A 17,250-nucleotide genomic window follows, 5' to 3' on the forward strand; every position below is an offset into this window, starting at 1 on the left:
TAAAGCAGTATCGTGTGCTCCCTCCCAATTGTTCTGCAAGGTGTGTTGTGACATTTGTACTTCCTCCTGGCAGCCAGCAAGCAGAGACACCAAGGGAGAGGCTGCAGGGATGCTGCCGGTCCCTCGTCCCCCGCCCTGAGGGTCTCTGCTGGGGGGCTTCACCATGACCTTCTCCAGGCTCATCGGCCGCTGTGCTGTGATACTGCTCCTGGCCGTGCTGTGCGATGTGGTCGGGCTGATCATCCTCCTCCTGGGAATTTTTGCTCCACTAAGCTCCTGGGACTTCTTTGTTTACTTGGGAGCTCTGCTACTCGCCTTCAGCCTTGTCTTCTGGACCTTCTGGTACACATTCAACATCGAGGTCTCCTTTAGGGAGCTAGGTTTTAACTAACCCGCGGCTCCATTAAAACCAAAATGGAAACTTGCACATAGAGGAGAAACATCACAAGCTGGGAAGCTCTCAAGCATCATCCAATTGGTGAAGAGCATTCAAAACGACCAAAGGGGAGGGTTTGCTGGTTTCTGCAGCATCGACCAGCCAGATGGACCCTCAGGGGAAAGGTACCTACAGCTCAGCATGAACTTGGACGCTTTGCTAGTGCTGGGGAACACAGAGGTCTTGGCAGGGCAACAAGACCTTCCTGCTGGGAATAGCCACTTTGAAAGAGTAATATTAGATTTTAAAATGCTCTGAAATAGTTTAATGATGGACAGGAACTTAGTCTTGATGAGATGAGCCTGTCTGAACAAATGCAGGGAGGGGGATTTTGGTGGTAATCAGAGGTGGCTTGTATCTGAGGTTTATCTCCTCGGTTCTTCCCATCAGACGATGCTGTGAGTTGCAGGTTCTGGAGAGTCACTGCTCTCTTGTGACAGCTTTTGGCAGCAGAAGGACAGGGATTGTGAGTGGTGTCTCAGAGATACAGCCTGGGCAAATAGAGTCCACAGGAATAATCCAGATCCAGGCTGTCACTTAGCCACAAAACCTCTGCATCAATGGAATGTGAGTAGCATACCTGGCTGCTTGTGGCATACCCCCATCACGCTATTGTGCACTGACAGATCACCCAAGTTGGGAAGGTTTTGCCAGCAGGGAACGTGTTTCCAGCAAGGCAATGGGGAACAGTGTAAAACCAAGCAAAGGCTACGTCAGCAGGGGACCAGCATGATGCCCTGGTGACAAATGCTGAATACAAAGAAACTAGGTACAAAGTTTGAACACTGCCTTTGAGATTAAGCTTTCTTAATCTCACGCTGGTCTAGAACACGCCCGCTTTGTTTGACAGTTGCCCAATAGGCAGAAAGATTGGGCAGCATGGACCTTGGCTGTGTTCTGCAGCCTGGTCCTACAGCACATGAGCAGGACCCACACATTGAGCACCAGCCCCTGCATCGCATGGGCGGGCTGGTAGTGACATGAGAACATCTGGGTCAGCCAGGAGCTGCTACAAAGGGCTTGGTTTTGTCCTCCCCTATGAGGAGCAGCACCGTTGCAAAGCCCAGTGGAGGTGGAAATGTCCATGTGTCGGGAGAGCACCACTGCATGGATGGTGTCCTGCCTCCTTCCCAGCATCCCAAGGAGACACTCCTTCCCATCAGAGTGCTGGCAAGGCTGGTAAAGCCAATTAGCCCAATTTAATTACCAAGAAGACCCACAGTGTTCAGAGCTGTACAGTACATGATGAAAGAATGATGACAGTAGGAAGATGCCCCAGCCTGGAGCCAAGTGTGTACCAATGTACCAGGAGCCAACCCTCGCCCCAAGGACCTAGTGGTTTTATGACAGTACATGAGACAAAGAGAAGGTAGAGATGGGGGAGGTGACACGTGGGTGAGGACCAGAGGTGAGACCAGACTCATGTCTCTTTAGTTCTGGCACCTCAGCCAGGTGTGCCCAATGTCGCCAGGCATATACTTACCAATGCATAACACAGGAAGATTGCCAAACAACATGATCCCCACCCACAAGTCACTCAAGAGACATTTCCTCGCACAGTTTTCTTATAAAGCCTCTCACAAGCAGTGAGAAACTTTTTTCTTTTTATTATTATTTACTGATTTTTCTTTATTTTTTGTCTTGTTGGCAGCCAGGAAGTTTTCTCAGCCCTCCCAGGAGCGTGGAAGCTGCAGTGTGAGTCACAGTGATTTACTGCCTTACACTTACCAGGATGCCCAGACCAGGAGTTCAGCTTTACCCTCCACCAGCAGGTCCCAGGATGCTTTTCCACCAGTGCGCCCTTGGGACTACCTCTTGCAAGAATTTCCGTGATGCTCCTCCAGATAAGAGCCTGTAAAAACCATTAGCTGGATACTGCAGCTATGCATAAGGAAGGGCAGCAGTAAGCAACACCCTCCTTTATTTGCTCTGGGATTTTTAATGCTAATGCTAGGCCTTTTCAATCCAGCCTGTAGAGACTGACTGAGGGCTTTGTCACCATTCACTGTCTGTCCCTTGTTGGCTGTGTGCCTGGGTGCATTGCTCAGGAATGACACGCAGAGACCTGGTGGCATCACCTGGGGAACCCAGTGGGAGATGGGTGCAAGGTCCCTGTCACCACTTGTCCCTCCAGCCTCCCAGGCTGGTGGGTCAGACAACTTCTGAATGATGCTCGTCGGGGAGCAAAGGCTCTGCCAGTACCTGACACTGGAGGAGCCAGTGCACATGGCTAGCATGTGGCTGGGGGAAACCTTTGGGGTGATGAGGGGTGGAGGGCGATGCTCACATCCAGGAAAGTACTATCAAACCTGTGTCCAGACCTCCTGGCATGCACCAATGAAGCATATTCAGCTCCATGGAGGAGCAGAATACTTCAGTACACCCAACCACACACCAGCTCTGGGTCAGTCCCAGCACTGCTTCTCCAGGGTGCTGCACACCCCAGGATCCTGCATTCCCCGTGCGGTGCTCCTGCTTGCACATATTCCCCTCTCCAGTTCATCTGCACTCCCTAATAGTGACCCAGCTCACATGGCTCCGAGCAGGGAGAGCACCATCCCATGGTGTACAAGTCAAACCCAAACATGTCTCGGTATCAGTGTGTATGTGCAGGGTGCCTTCAGCACCCTCCACCTTCTCCTGGCAGCTGGCACGGAGGGTCACAGGCACAGGCAGGATGTGGTCGCTTCAGTCGCCCCAGTGCATGGACAGAAGCAATTAGCCAGGCCCGGAGAGAAGAGGGAAAACATCCCACTCGTGGTGGGTGCCCTTGGCAATGCACTGTAGGATCTCTCACCTCCCTGTCCCGCCTTCTCCTGTGCTGGGCACCCACGAGTCTGCACACTCCTGTATCACTGGAGCACCAGCTTTGATGGACTCCAATGTCTCATTCCATCCCAGGGACACAGATCCTTCCTTCTTCTGCTCTGCCCAGACCACACTGGAGCCAAGTCCAGCCCTGCCAGAGCCAGCCTCACCAGGGGCAGGATCAGCATGAGTGAAGCGTCTGTGAGTCCCTGTCCCTTGGAGGCTCAGTCCCATGCAGCACTGAGACAGCTGGCCTGAGCCCAGTGCATTATTGACCCAAGAGCTTATCTTCCACCACTGGGTTTTTGTGCTTTTGAACTCGGTCTGTTGGCGATAGCACAGTGCCCCATGTGTGCAGGACACTGAGAACCAGCAGTCCTCCTCCACTCCCTGACCAGTCTGTGCTCCCCAAGTTCCCCCACTGACCTGAACAGCCTGTCACTGAAAAATAGCACCCTCCAGCTTTTCTTGCCTTGACACTTGAACCCTGAATGCTGTGGAAGTGTGTGCCAGGAGTCTTCTTTCATAACTCATGCATGGTGTTGGGAGTCTGGTCTCCCTTACACCCCATCCCCTGTGTGACACCACAGCCACAGTGTTCCCCATTCTGCACCCGAGGAGGCATCAGGGGGAATATCAGCCTCGAGGATGTCAAGTGTTTGCTCCTGTATCTAAATCTTCAAGGGGAAAAAAATCCTCCTTTTGTAACCAAGTATTAGCAACCTTACTCATACCCTGTCCTGGGCTGATGCTGAATATCACTGGGCAGCCCACAGAGCCCAGCTTAAAGCTGACATGTCTGCATGCCTGGGCACCCCAGACACCATGGACACCCTGTTTGTCATTCAGGCAGTGGTCTGCTGTGCATCTTTGTGGGATCTGTCTGGTGGTCAATGGTGCCCTGAGTCCTTGTGTTGTGATTTTAGATGTCTTTATTGGAGAGTTCTTGAATTTCTTAGGTATCATCAAGGTCTGTTAAAGTGTTTGCATCTCTTTTCACTATCTATTTATAGGAAAACAGAAAAGGACCAGACTGTGAATGTAAGGACCAAGCAGGGGAGTAACACCAAACAAGGACTGTTGTGCTACTCTTGGAAACCCATCACTGAAAATACAGATAGAGCTGGCTACATGGATCTGCTGGGCACATTGTTCCACTCTGGCACCCGTTGAATAGTGGAAACCCTCACCCACTGCCACCCACCTTCATTGTCTCAAGATGGCCCAATGCGAGTACCCTGGTAGGAGCGGAGATGCTGCGAGCTGTCCTGACCGCGGGCCTGGTGCAGGTCACAGGATCTGGCTGACAGGCTGGACCAGTTCTGCAGACCTCACCCCCTGGATGTGCAGAACTGGTTCAATGGGGCTCACAGCTGGAGGGACTGCCTGAGGTGCAGCTGACTCCTGGCTTGGGGAACTCCTCTGAACACTGATGCACTCAACAGAAGCAGGAGACGACAAAATCAGACAGGACAGAGGATTTCCTGAGCAAAATCCAGCTGCTGTCTGGGTAGGGGCCTTAGGTACATTTTTCCCATTCTCACCAAGGTCCAAGGAACTTTCTAAGTGGCATTTAATGAAATACTCAGAAGATCTTGGTTCAAAGAACTACTGGAGCCATGGGCAGTTGCAAAGGGCAGGAAAGGATATAGTGCTTCAGCTGCCAAACCAGTGGTGGCTCAACACGGAAACAGACTTCACGGCTGACTCAGAACACAAATCTCAGGTAGGAGGAAAGGAGACCCAAAGACCCCTATCTCCATCTTCCCATGTTCCTGGTGCTGTGTTCAGCTGACCATAAAGACATTTGTGTAGGATGGAAGCACATCTAACACTTATCAAATAGGTCGTTCGGCATTTTCCACTACGGACATCTCTTTTGAATTGTTTGCAACCTTACCACAATTTATGTCTTTGTGATCCCCCATCCTGGACAATCTACCTCTGAGATGAAGTTGGGTGATTCCTTTGGTCCTTCTCTGTGGAGACCAGCTGACAGGACAGTGCCAACACTCAGGGACTTCTCTGTAAGTCAAGACACACTCCACTAAATGGGCTCATTATGGAGATGCATTGACCTGATGCAGGAGACACGTCCTGCACCATTTCAGAAAGACCTCCGCAGACTTCCCTGCAGTGAAGGAGATGTGATTTGGGCCCAATGTGCACATGTTGCTTGCATTCACTCCAGCCCCATCAGCCATTTCATGCAGAGTTAGAGGGTCCAGGGAGAGTACAGAAAGAACAAAACACTTGGATCTTCAAAGGGAGGGCTGAACTGGGCTTGCTAACATTCACTGCTGCCTCAAGAACAGCACGGACAATGTAATACTTTATGGGTAGTATTAGGCCTTTTCTGGCCTTGCTGGACTTAATTTTAGCATATTGGGCAATAGATGGTAGTGGGGTTTGTGGGCAAGTTGTTCATCATGGCAACTGCTGACCCACCGGAGTCAAGTAGCTCTTCTCTGTCCCTAGTTCCTGGGGCATGACACTGGTGGCAGGGCTGGCATCTCAGCCTCTGCCATGAGGAGACAACTGGTGTCCCCTGCAGCCATCTAACCATGCTATCCTCCCACCCTGGGAAGGAAGGCTCCCTGCTAAACTCCATGGGTGTGCTGTACAGGTCCCACAGCCTCAAAGTACTGAAATTATGTTTGAAACTTAGGCCTGTTTGGGACGTAATCCTGTCCCAGGTAGAACCTTCCAGTTCCCCAGAACATCAGTCAGAAGATCATCACGCCAAGGGATGCCATCGAGTGTGTCGAGCAAGGTACGAGGCTGTCCTCTGGGGATGCAGAGCAGAGCCTGTGCCGGGGTGTTTTGCAGCATTCTGCTTTGTTCTGGGGGAACTGTTTTGATGTCACATTTCTGGGACTTTTTTATTAAAGTTGCTACCCTTCTTTTCAAAGCTGTTTCTTTACTGACGGATGGGGTAAAGCAGGAACTCTGGTTGCAGCAACTCTGTTGAAGTGTAGCTCTTACACAAGGGAGAATCAGAGCTGGAAAACGTGGTAGCACATGTGGGATAAATCATAGAGCCAGAACATTGGTGGCAAACATCATTAACCCTTCTCTGGCAAAGAGACTCCCTCCTGTGCAAGTAACCTTTTGTTAAGAAAAGAAGACCTTTAAAACCACAGGCACTCTTGACACTTCTGCATTTGTAGTCAGTCCTGCAATGGACTCTCCTGAGGTCATTAATTAATTATTTTTCCTTGGAAGGTAGAATCTTGTTAAGATGATCTATAAGATTTTTGCAAATTCCCATGACTCTAGAAGCGAGGACTTTCAGGAAACAGCAGTTATCAGGAGATCACTGGCCATAACCCTGAGGTTATGCAACATTTCTGCAAAAACTGCCCTCTTCCCCAGGCAGGAGCCGACCTTCTCCAGGGCAGCGTGAAGCCAGATATCCATCCATGGCTGAGCAAGGAAGGAGCAAGCCTGCAGCCAGGAATTTTATCAAATAAAGGCTCTGGGGAAATTTTGATCTGACCCCACCGCTTACAGGGCCACCTTCACAGTTCCCCCAAAGGCAGGATTTGAAAAGAGACCTGCACTCTTTGATCTGACAAGGGACCCACGCCGGAGACCACAAACTCCTCATGCACCTTTGCACCTGCCCAGCACCTTGTACCTGGGTGCCAGAGGGGAATAACAAGCCAGATCATGGAGTCAGTGGTTCTCCCAGATGGCACAAACCACTCTGCAGCAATCTCTGCCTCTCCCTGCGCAACTGCATCCACCCTCCAGAGCTCAGGGCCTGGAGGGAGCAGGATGTCTGGTCCTGCAGAAAGTCCCTGCCATAGCCATGGCAGATCTCTTTCCAGCTGGTCCCAGCACAGCTGGTGAGCTGGAGGGAGTGCGCTCTGAACTGGGATTTAACCCTCACCAGCCCTAGTCCCTGCAGCTGCCCAGCCACAAAGGTGTCCAGGGCTGATGGATGGGGTGGGATGGGGCTTGCTGAGCAGCTCCTCCACCCTCTGCACCCTGAGCCAGCACTGACATCACACTCACACCATTTTTGTACACTTTCCAGGGCCAAGCACTGCCTTGCTACTTGCAGGCTCATTTTTCTGGCCCCACACAGTGCTACTGCCGTTCAGATGCTGGTATCAGTCGCTTTCAGGGCGGGCAGCACCTGCAGATGCTGCAGAATCAAAGGATCCTAATTCCTGCCCCATCCTCCCACCCTTACAGTGAAGTAATGCCCATTCGAGCAGTGGGTGCATGACCAGTCCCACACCAGCTGGAGAAATCAGTCCAGAGTGAATGTGATCCTGCACCGGGAATCCTGGAGAGACAGGCTCCGGGGTCGCTGCAGTGGGAGCTCCCTTGCTCATCCCCCGCTGTCACTGGGCGGCAGGAGGGACCTGTTGGACAGGTCCCCAGGGTGAAGGACCGTGGCACGCTGCTTTGCAATGCCACGGATATTTTCGTAGGCATCCAGGACCGTGCACGCCTGCCTGCTGCAGACAGAGGCATCAGCACCAGTGGCTGGAGGCTGGTCTCTCCGTGTGTTTCTGCTTGTTGAGACAAGCCAAGGTCTGGCTTTGCCAGGGAGCTCAGTCATGCAGGTCCCAGTAACTGGGCTGGGCTGAAATGAAGCCACTGCTGGAACTGAGCTGCATACTCTTGGAAATGAAAATAAGCCCCTAAGGGGAACCTTTTGCGTATCTCCTTGCTCTCCCAGTGCTCTGGAAAGTAGGAAAACCTAAAACTGTGCTAATATCAGTGATGCGGTGGGACTCACTACTGGGGTAAAGATGGAAACAAACTCTTTCTGGAGGTGTGCAGCAAAAAAGATGAGGCAATGGGCACGAGATGCATCAAAGAAAATTCCAATGGGATATAATTTTTTAAAAAATCACAGTGAGAGTGGCCACAGATTGGGACAGGATTGTGGAGAGCTGGGGGGGATCTTAATCCCTGGAGCATTTCTAGACTTGACAAGGTCCTGAGCAAACTCATCTAACTATGAGGTTGATCCTGCTTTTAGCAGAGGTTGGACAGGAGACCTTCATAGATCCCTTCGGACCTGCATTAGGCTGCACTCTCAGCAAGAGCCCTTCTCTGCCACATAATGTCTGTACAGGTCCCCAGAGGCACCCCCACCCCCAAATGTCTAAGTGGTTTAAGCTTGACACTTTGAAAGCCACATGAAAGCAGAAAGTTCTGCAGTACACCAGCTACAGCAGAGAGCTCTCTCCCAACCCCATAAGACCTCCAGTGGCCTGAGTGGCAGACCCAGGCCAGTGTCCCACAGGTGTAAGATGTCTTCAGCACAAAGAACAGCTTGGAAGAGTCTCAGGACAGGGGGAATGGTGCAGAGCATCCTGGACTGTCTTTGTTATGCAGCAATCAGACCAGTAAGGTCTTCCAGGTGTTCCAGCTCTTTTTTCTCCCCATTCCTAGTAACTCAGCGGCCTGCTGTCCCTCCTCCCCACAGTATGGGTAGAGGTGCTCTCACAGTGCTCCAAGTGACTGGAACTCCATAGACCTCAAGGACTGTTGGGGTGGGAGAGACTCCACCATGTCCCGTGGAGGGTCTCTGACAAAGCCTGATCTATTGAAGAGCTTCCAGATCAGACTTACGGCTTCAGCTGAGTCCATATGGACCTTCAATCACATTCAGGGCAAAAGGAAAGACGAGCATTTGTTTGCATTTTTCTTAATCTCCTACTACACCCTCACCAGTGTGTGGCCAGGCTGAGCCCAGACTCTCATCCTCTCTCAGGCAGAGGTAAGAACCTTATCCCTGAGCTGCCTGTTTTGACAACACACCCAGCAGCTGCCATTCACACCACTGAGCCATTTGTGGTGGCACATACAGGAGGAAAAACATGATCCTGCATGTTTTTCATGAGGAAAGGCAAGGCTACCTGCTTTCAAACTGCCAGCAGAAGCAGAGAGACATCCCTGCAGCCTCAGGGGCTGCTGGAGAGGTCCCCAGGGGTCTTTCCGTCCCTTCTATCTCATCCCGTTCCCTCCCCACCGCTCTGCCCAGCCTCCATTAATGAACAGGCTCCATTAATTCTTGTCATAGTCCTGGCGGGGCTCCAAATACATCAGTGCAGGAGTGCTAGCCAAAAGCTAATTGCTGCTCATTGGAAAAGTAATGACTGCCCTGCAATCATTAGCAAGGGGGGGTGAAAGGGAGCACTGGTGTCACCAGCAGCCCAAGGCGCTTGCCCAGCACCCAGCTCCTGGTGACACATCATTGAGTGGTGCGGGGTCCCTGCACATCCCCAGGGCTGGCTGCTGCTCCAGAGCCTGGACGGGAGGAAACCAACTGCCCAAGCACCAGTGATGGCTGGAGGGCTCTGCTGTCCAACTGGGCCTCATGGCTAGTACTTGCCCTGAGTGGCCACTGAACGAATTCTTGACTGCTGTTACCGATGCTCAGCAGCGCTTCATGGCTGCTCTCCACCCACTCTCAACACGAACAGTTCCCAGGGAAGGAAAACATTGGGACTAAATGCTTCCAGCAGGGCAGGGGCCAGGGCTAGCCAGGGATGAGATGTCACTCCAGCACACACATTCAGCACTCCCCAGGGATGTGCTCCCACCAGGGTCCCTGGAGATCCCTGATACCACAGCAGCCACCTGCAGTCCTGGATTGTATCGGTGTCTGGCACCTCCAACCCCTGAAGCATCTGATGAGATTTCTAGGAGTTAGGCTTTCCTATCACCCCCAAATGTTTCTCAGCATGCAGCTTCTCACCAAACCCCTGACTTTCCTGCATTCAAGCACCCTGTGGTGGATTACAAACACTGCTCATCCTCAGTTCTGTGGTGAAGAGGATGTGTAAGGGCTCCTGTATGTGTGTGCCAGGATCTGTCTGTGCACCGTGAGTTGGGTGCCCAGCACCCCTGGGCACATGCCACCTCAGCATCACCGATCCCCACCTGCACCGAGGACCGCGAGCATCAGGCACAGCTCTGCTGACAGTGACCACAGGGAGCGCTGGCTACCGACCAGCAGGGAAGTCACACTGGAGACAAGGAAAATGTTTATTCCCAGCTCAGTTTGCTGTTGCAAAATGGGACATCATTTAAGGCAAATACATTTGCAGATCTTTGCCAGCAAGCTGCTGAAAAGAAATCGCAGACCTTTGATGATATTCCACGGGGGGGTTTTTTCATGGTAGGTTGCTGAGTTTTTGACAAGAGGGATCATACAAAGCAAAGTGTAAAACCTCCACAGCCAGCTGAGCAGGATGTGTCCCAGGGTGCTGCTGCCAGGCAATGCAGAGGGGCGCAGAGCTGCACCACAGCTCTGCTGTCCATGCTGCCAACAGTCATCACAGGAGAACAAATCAGACCCTCAACCAAGAACTGGCTCCAGCCCAGCTCCTGTCCCCACCACCCTCCAACTGAGGGCTTGGGGATCTCATCCCAGTGAACTACCCCCACTGTGGGCATTCATCTCGCAGTGAGGACACTCATGTGCTGCCAAATTTCCAGTCCCATTGTAGGCTCAGAAAACCCCACTCTTCTGCAAAGCCCAAGAGGAACAGTCCAGTCCAGGATCATGCCCCATGTGCTGGCACAGGTGGGCAGTGTAAAAAGGTGTCTGTCTTGTGCTGGAGAAGGAGCAAAAAGGATCTTGTCTGGAGATACCCAGGCACAGGGACAGCCAGCTGAGTCGGTGTTACCTCTTGTCCATGTCCCACACCGGTCACATTGGACAAGCCGGGCCATCCCCGCTCCAGGCTCTGACTCACTGTGGCTCTCTAGGAGCCATGACGGGATGCAGGGGAGGGAGCTTGGAGGAGCCTCCTCCTCAATTATTCATGGTGAGATCTCAGCTGATGGAGCTGGGGCTTTCAGAGGCTGGTTCCTAATGGAGCCTGATGACGTGTCTGGCCAGTAAGCACTCCTGGACTCTGTGTAATTCCCACTTCTCCCATCTCTATGCCATAAAAATGCCACCTTTTCCTGCTAATGATGCATTATGCAAACATTACCCAGGGTTCATAGCCCTGCTGCCATCATGCAGAGATCCTGAGCTGTTAGTGTGGGAAGGGCAGTGGATCTCCAGCTGCGGAGATCACACACACTGGGATGTGCCTGGGGTCTTGCCTGCACTGCAGGCTGATGGAGCAATGCCAGGCCACCTGAGATCAGCTTGCACAGGGAGGGGAAGAGGTACCAGTGAGAAAACAGGCCTAGCTGGAGCATAGCATGACCTGCAGCCCTCCCACCCCATGTCTTTTAGGCAGAGGAATGGAAGGAGATGACAGAGGACACTTGGGGCCACATCAGCTGGCACCTCAGGTGCTGCAGACCGGTTAGCATGATGTCTGTCTGCAGGACATCTCCACCTGCAGAGTCAAACAATGACAGGGGTGATGGGTGGAGGCAGTGATGGAAGATGACTCAGGAATGGCAAAGTTAGTGGTTGGATGTTGTGGAAGAGGATGTGTAAATGCTGCAGCAGGAACTCCTGCCAACCTCTCAGCTGTCCTGGCTTTGTCCCTTTGCTGCCCTGGCCAGGGTTTCCTGGCACTTTCACCAACCCCTGTCCACATTTCCATCCCACACTAGCAGGGCAGGGCTGGAAACACAACCCTGGTGTAGGTACAGCTCAGGGTACCTCATAACCAAAAAGGGGGTTCATGAGGGCCACAGTATCATGGCAAGTCTTAGGTCACCTTGCTTAGTCCTGTGTATCACCCCCATGCCCACTTTATCTACTGCCTTTCCCACATGGAGAGCTGTGGAAGTCCATTCATCCCCACAGCCTTTTATCCTCCCACAGACATACCTCCATCTAATACCTGTCCTCATACTGACCTGACACTCCACCTGTCCATCCACCTATTCATCCACATGTACTCATCCCCCAACTATTCTTCTAGCTCAAACCAGTGCTCTACCTAGTGAATACTCATCTCTGAGTACCTGGGAGAAATGGCTCAAACCTGGGATGGTTCTGGTGCCCTCTCCTAGAAAGAGAGAATTAAACCCTTGTGCTCATGGTGTGGACTGGTGTTCCTCTAGGGGCTACTGGAGTGCAGGACAGCTCTCTTTCAGGAGGGCAGGAATTCCTTTAGTTTAAAACCATCACCCCGCGTCCTATTGCAACCCTGAGTCCGGACCCTCACCCACCAAAGGGGCTTGGGGCTCAGCGAGCCATTCCCCAAGGCTTGTCCTGCCACCCTGGCAGACATCCCTTGCCAAGCAGTGCCACCCTGTGGCAAATGCCCTCCTCACCGCTGAAGCGGGTCATGCCCCCGGACCCCCAACCACAGACCTCCAGGTCCATGGCACTGGCTGCCTCTGCTGATCGCACCCCCAGCCTTGGTGCCTTCTCCACTGGTCCTGCTGGAGCCCGTGACCCCGACACAGCACAAGACATCCCAGTGCTGCCACTGAAGCTCCTTTGTGTCCCAGTTGCCTTGCCCAAATATCTCCAAGGCTCTGGGAACAGCAGCTGAGTGCAGGTTCCTCCAGCACTACACTAAGGGAGATCCCGGGGTGCAGATGGGGAGGGCTCCACTCCCACCCCCAGCAGCCCTCTTCCAAGAGGCTGGTTCCCTGGCACCCTGCATTAATTCAACAGGCAGACTAATAGTAAGGTTTATTATTAAATAATGAGGCACAGCTGCATCATTATCAGGTAATAATTTCTTACGAAATAGGATTTCCATTCCAGTGTGGTGTCTCAAGCACTTTTCCCCAGGCACTCTCCCAGTGCATCACACAGGGGTCAGTGTCATTGCACCCTGGGTGTGGGTGGGGAAACTGAGGCATGGGGTGGAGGAGTGCAGTAACAGCATTGCAGGGAGAAGCCAGGCAGTCAGCTTCTCACCCTGGTTGTAACCCCAGAGGAAGGGGTGGGATGCCATCAGCTCCTCTTCCCCAGATTGCTCATCCCTTTCCAGCCCCAAGCAGTTCTTATTGGTCCTGAAACATTCTGGCTGACCCCAGAGATGGCTTGGTGACACTGTTGGCCATGTTTGTCCTACCCAATGCTCAGCCACTCAGTGGTAACCTCCCTCCAGGGGCACAGGAATTATGTGCCAGCCCTCCACCTGCTGTCACCTCCCATGGTGAGAGACAGAACGTCCTGGTCCTGAACACATTGGGGTGCCTGTGAAAGCACCACAGCCCTCAGGGCACGTTCCCGAATGATGAGGCTGAGAACAGCACCCACAGGGCCAGGGATGGGGTCAGGAGGACAAAGGTGGTGGTGAGGGTGCAGAACCTGCTTTGGGGTGCACAGCTGTGGAAAAACATGATGGGGACACCAGCACCAGGTCTGGCACGGGGGTGACTGGCAGCCCCTGCTCCCGCCTTCCCTGAGAGCAGGCACAGAGGGTCCCAAATCTCAATGGTGCCGCTCAGATGCCCCACCTCCTCCCAAACCAGGGCCCTGGGGATGAGGGGCTGGGCCTCCCCTGGGTGGGGCTGGTCCCAAACAGCACAAAGCTGGGAGGCAAGCAGGGCTGAGCAGTGCCTCACTTGCTTGTTATGGGTGAAAATGAGCCACTGGGTGTTAACCCTCAGGAGCTGGATACAAGGACAACATCACTCTACTGGGGCACAGGGCTCTGGTGAGGGGAGCAGGGTGAGGTCCCAAATCTGTGCCCCTCATCAGCACAGACCTTTGGTTTAGCTCCCTGTCCCACACCCCGCTGTCCATCCCTGGATCCTCTGGGCAGGAGGGACACGTGTGACCCCGGGAGGTTGTCTCCAACCCTGGGGAGCTCAGAGAAGTGAGGTCAAGGCTGAGACTGCCTGGGGAATGAGCTGGCATCCCCTCCCACCCCATCAATCCGCAGGGAGGGGAGCGTTGGCTGACAGAGGGGAAGGTGAGCTCGCAGAGGCCAGGATCGCTCTGTCCATCCTCTGGTTTCACTGCCCAGTAGTTAAAGGCTCACATCTTTGGGATGAAAAGCCATGAGTTTCTGCTCCAGGGTGGCTGCTCGATGGTCAGCCAGGAGCCTGGGGACCTCCAAAAGCCACACAGCCTGGCAGTGTGACCCTCTGATCCACAGAGCACTTGGCTGTCCCTGGGCTCTGGGTTCCTGGGTGCCATGACAGTCCCCCAGGATCTGGGATGGAGGGAAGGGACCAGCACAGCCCCACCACTTCCTGCACACGTTGTCAGGGGGTGTCGGAGGAGCAACCACCCTCTCTGCTAAGACACTGACACTGGAGGAACCCACTAGCAGGGTTTGACCTGACATATTTTAACCAAAAGAGGAAGAAAATGCCAGCAGTGACACAGTGAGAGCCTGGAGATCTGTAGAAAGGTCTGAAAGTCCATTCAGTCCCTGGCCAGAGAGAGAACTTCACCTGGAGCTGCTTCTGGACTTTCTCATGGGTTATTTTGAGAGAGGTCCCAGCATCAGTGACACCTCTGCAGTATCTGAGCTGATCCCACCCCTCTATGAGTCCCTCTTCACCAGCAGCAGCCAAGGGAGCACAGCCGCCAGCATGGCCACAGTCAAGATGAGGAGGACGGCGAGGGCGATGGGTGACTGGCAGCATTTCACCCCCAGGGCTGAGCTAGATGACACTGAGCTCTGGGTTTCTTCTCTGCTTCTCCTCCCCAGGGAGCCGCATTCTGCGTTCACCAGTGGCATCCCATGGTCACTGATGACGAAGATGTGGACTTCCCGCGCCAGCTTTCCTGGGACCACCCGTGAGTCCATAGGGCTGCTCCCTGTGCTGAAGCGCCGGTCAAAGCTCTGCACCGGCATCACAAAATGGCTGGGCACCACCAAGGTGTTGTTGGCCTCCATTTTGGTCAGATGGGACAAGGAAGAAGGCGACAGAGGCATCTCCAGTGTCCAGGAGTTGGTACGTGCCTTGGGTGGCCATAGAGCCTTCTTCTTGCTGAGGAAAGTCACATAGCGGCAGATGGGGCAGATGATGCTGCTCTGGACCTGGCCATCAAGCTTGGCAGAGAGCAAACACTTCACCAGGCAGTCGTGGCAGAAGATGTGCCCACAGCTGAGCTGGCGGCGCATGGCCTCCAGCGGGTGAAACTTCTCGTAACACACAGGGCACTCGGCTGGGAGACCCTCCTTGCTGGACGAGGTCTCAGACATCCCTGCTCTGTCAGCCACAGGCGTTCCCCAGCTGTGAGGAAGAGGCGCCATGGGTTAATAAGGGTCTCGGTTACAATGATTAACATGATCCATCTCTTCACGTCTCCTCCTCCCTGCTCTCCTGCCTTTGCCCTCTTGCCCCTAACAAGCGCTACTAGGGCTACTAGGCATGGTCTCAACAAGACAGGACATTTTCAGCATCATCAAGTGTGCTCTCAGTGTGGCCCTGGGGGCAAGAGAGAGATGATGAGAGGACATGAGCTCCAGAGCCACTGGGGGCAGCAATCCCTGGCTGAAAAATCACATAGAAAATGGCACGAGTGCCTGGATGAAGCTGTGTCTACCTGCTCAGAGCCTGGTACAGATAAAGCAGGCTCAGCTTGTGTCACAAGTGTCTCCGTGCTCTGCTGCCAGCTCTGGGTGCGCAGGGGATGGGAACTCCCATCCCACAAAGAAACCTACTGAGGAAAGGGAGATGCTCCCATCCCAGGGGACACAGAGGGGCCAGGAGGAGTAGGGGGAAGCCAGAGCAGTGAGGCAGGTGGGAACACAGGACCCCATGGGGATGGAGAGGGAGCGTGCCGTACCCAGAGCAGAGAGCGTGCTCCCATGCCGGGCTCCTGCCAGGCTGCTGGGGGATGTCCCAGGCTGGTGGCCAGGCCACCACCATCTCCAGGCTGTGCTCCTCACTCATGCTGGAGCACAGCATGGGCAGCAAGCCCTGGGGACCAGTGACTCCTGTTAGAGTTGGTAGGACCACTGTGATCCCTAGACCTCAGCATCTGGAATGGGTCTGAAGCTTTCCAGTGCGTCCCCCAGGGCAGGGAGCATTTCCATGCCATCTTCAGGGAAGGGAGAGGGGAGATGGAAGGAGGGATGCTCAGATCAGCTCCCTTTAAGACTCGTTCAGGAACTGGAGCTTCATAAAATCTGCATGTTTTTTCAGACCTGATCCATCCTGCACCCCTTTTCTCATGCATGCCCATGGGCACGCTCACAGCTGTTTCTGGAGGTTTTGCCATCCACTTCTTGGCTGCCCTCCTCTTGCACAGGAGACACCCCCTGCACAGAGACAGCCACAAGAACACAACAAACTGTCCCCTCCCCATGCAAGAGAAGGAAGACCCAGGCTCTTTCTCTGGTTTAGAAGGGATCAGGGACTTGATGCTCCCCCAAAGCGCTGCAGAAGGAGCCCCTACCCCTGTGCACCTGCTCCTCCATGCCCCAAAGCCCCATTTACCTGCTGCAGGGCACCAGGGCAGGAGCCCCTCCATACACTCCACCGCTGTCCCCAGAAGCGGGACTGGCCGTGCCCCAGCTCCAGCACCGAGCACCGTCTGGGGAGAGGACCGGGACACCTCTCTAACACAGAGTTGTTGGCTGCACGTTTCATGCGGGCACATTGCGCAAAAGCTGGAACAGAAACGGGGGCAGGTCCTGGGGAGTGAATGTGGAGGAACTTGTTTGGGTTTTAAAGGCCTGATATTCACCTGGTTGGCCAGGGTGTGGGCGAGGAGCCGGCGTCGGAGGGCAGGGATAGGAGGCACAGTCCTGCCTGTGTTCCCTTGTGTAATGGGAAGCTGTAGCTGGGCTCATGCCTGGGGTCAAACCCCAACGACACAGGTGCTAAAGGGGATTTTGGGATCCCAGACTTTCTGTTGCTGCAAAGCTGGGTGAGCTCCATACCCTGCACTGCAGCTGGGCTCCTGCCAAACACTTCTCACCTCCACCCACCACTGGTCCCCATCCCTCACCCTGGCTGCATCTTTGTCCTCATGTCTCCTCCCCTGCTCATCCCCCAAACACCCATCCCTCCAGACCTGCTCCCCCCATCCTACATCATTGGATGTTCTTCACCAGAGCCCTGGTGTGACTGATGAAGGGCTCAAAAAACTCACAGCAGAGCAGGCACAGGGGTCACTGTCACCTTGCCCCTGC

General features: G+C 53.8%; 1 protein-coding gene and 1 long non-coding RNA gene across 2 annotated transcripts; one reads left to right on the forward strand and one right to left on the reverse strand.

Annotated features, from left to right (window-relative positions):
* Positions 1–75: 75 nt before the first annotated feature.
* On the forward strand, positions 76–6,489 carry LOC135575689 (uncharacterized). The gene is made up of 3 exons (XR_010466913.1): positions 76–561; positions 2,088–2,339; positions 4,258–6,489. It is a non-coding gene; the product is annotated as an uncharacterized LOC135575689 (long non-coding RNA).
* A 3,759-nt stretch (positions 6,490–10,248) lies between these two features.
* On the reverse strand, positions 10,249–16,767 carry RNF222 (ring finger protein 222). Its single transcript, XM_065034513.1, has 2 exons — positions 16,553–16,767; positions 10,249–15,343 (listed from the first exon to the last, which is right to left on the reverse strand). The coding sequence occupies exon 2, from the start codon at positions 15,310–15,312 to the stop codon at positions 14,647–14,649; it is 666 nt and encodes a 221-aa protein (XP_064890585.1). The 5' UTR covers positions 15,313–15,343; positions 16,553–16,767; the 3' UTR covers positions 10,249–14,646.
* Between the last annotated feature and the right edge of the window lie 483 nt (positions 16,768–17,250).

Source organism: Columba livia, chromosome 18 (genome assembly GCF_036013475.1).
Source record: "Columba livia isolate bColLiv1 breed racing homer chromosome 18, bColLiv1.pat.W.v2, whole genome shotgun sequence".
Lineage (NCBI taxonomy): Eukaryota > Metazoa > Chordata > Aves > Columbiformes > Columbidae > Columba > Columba livia.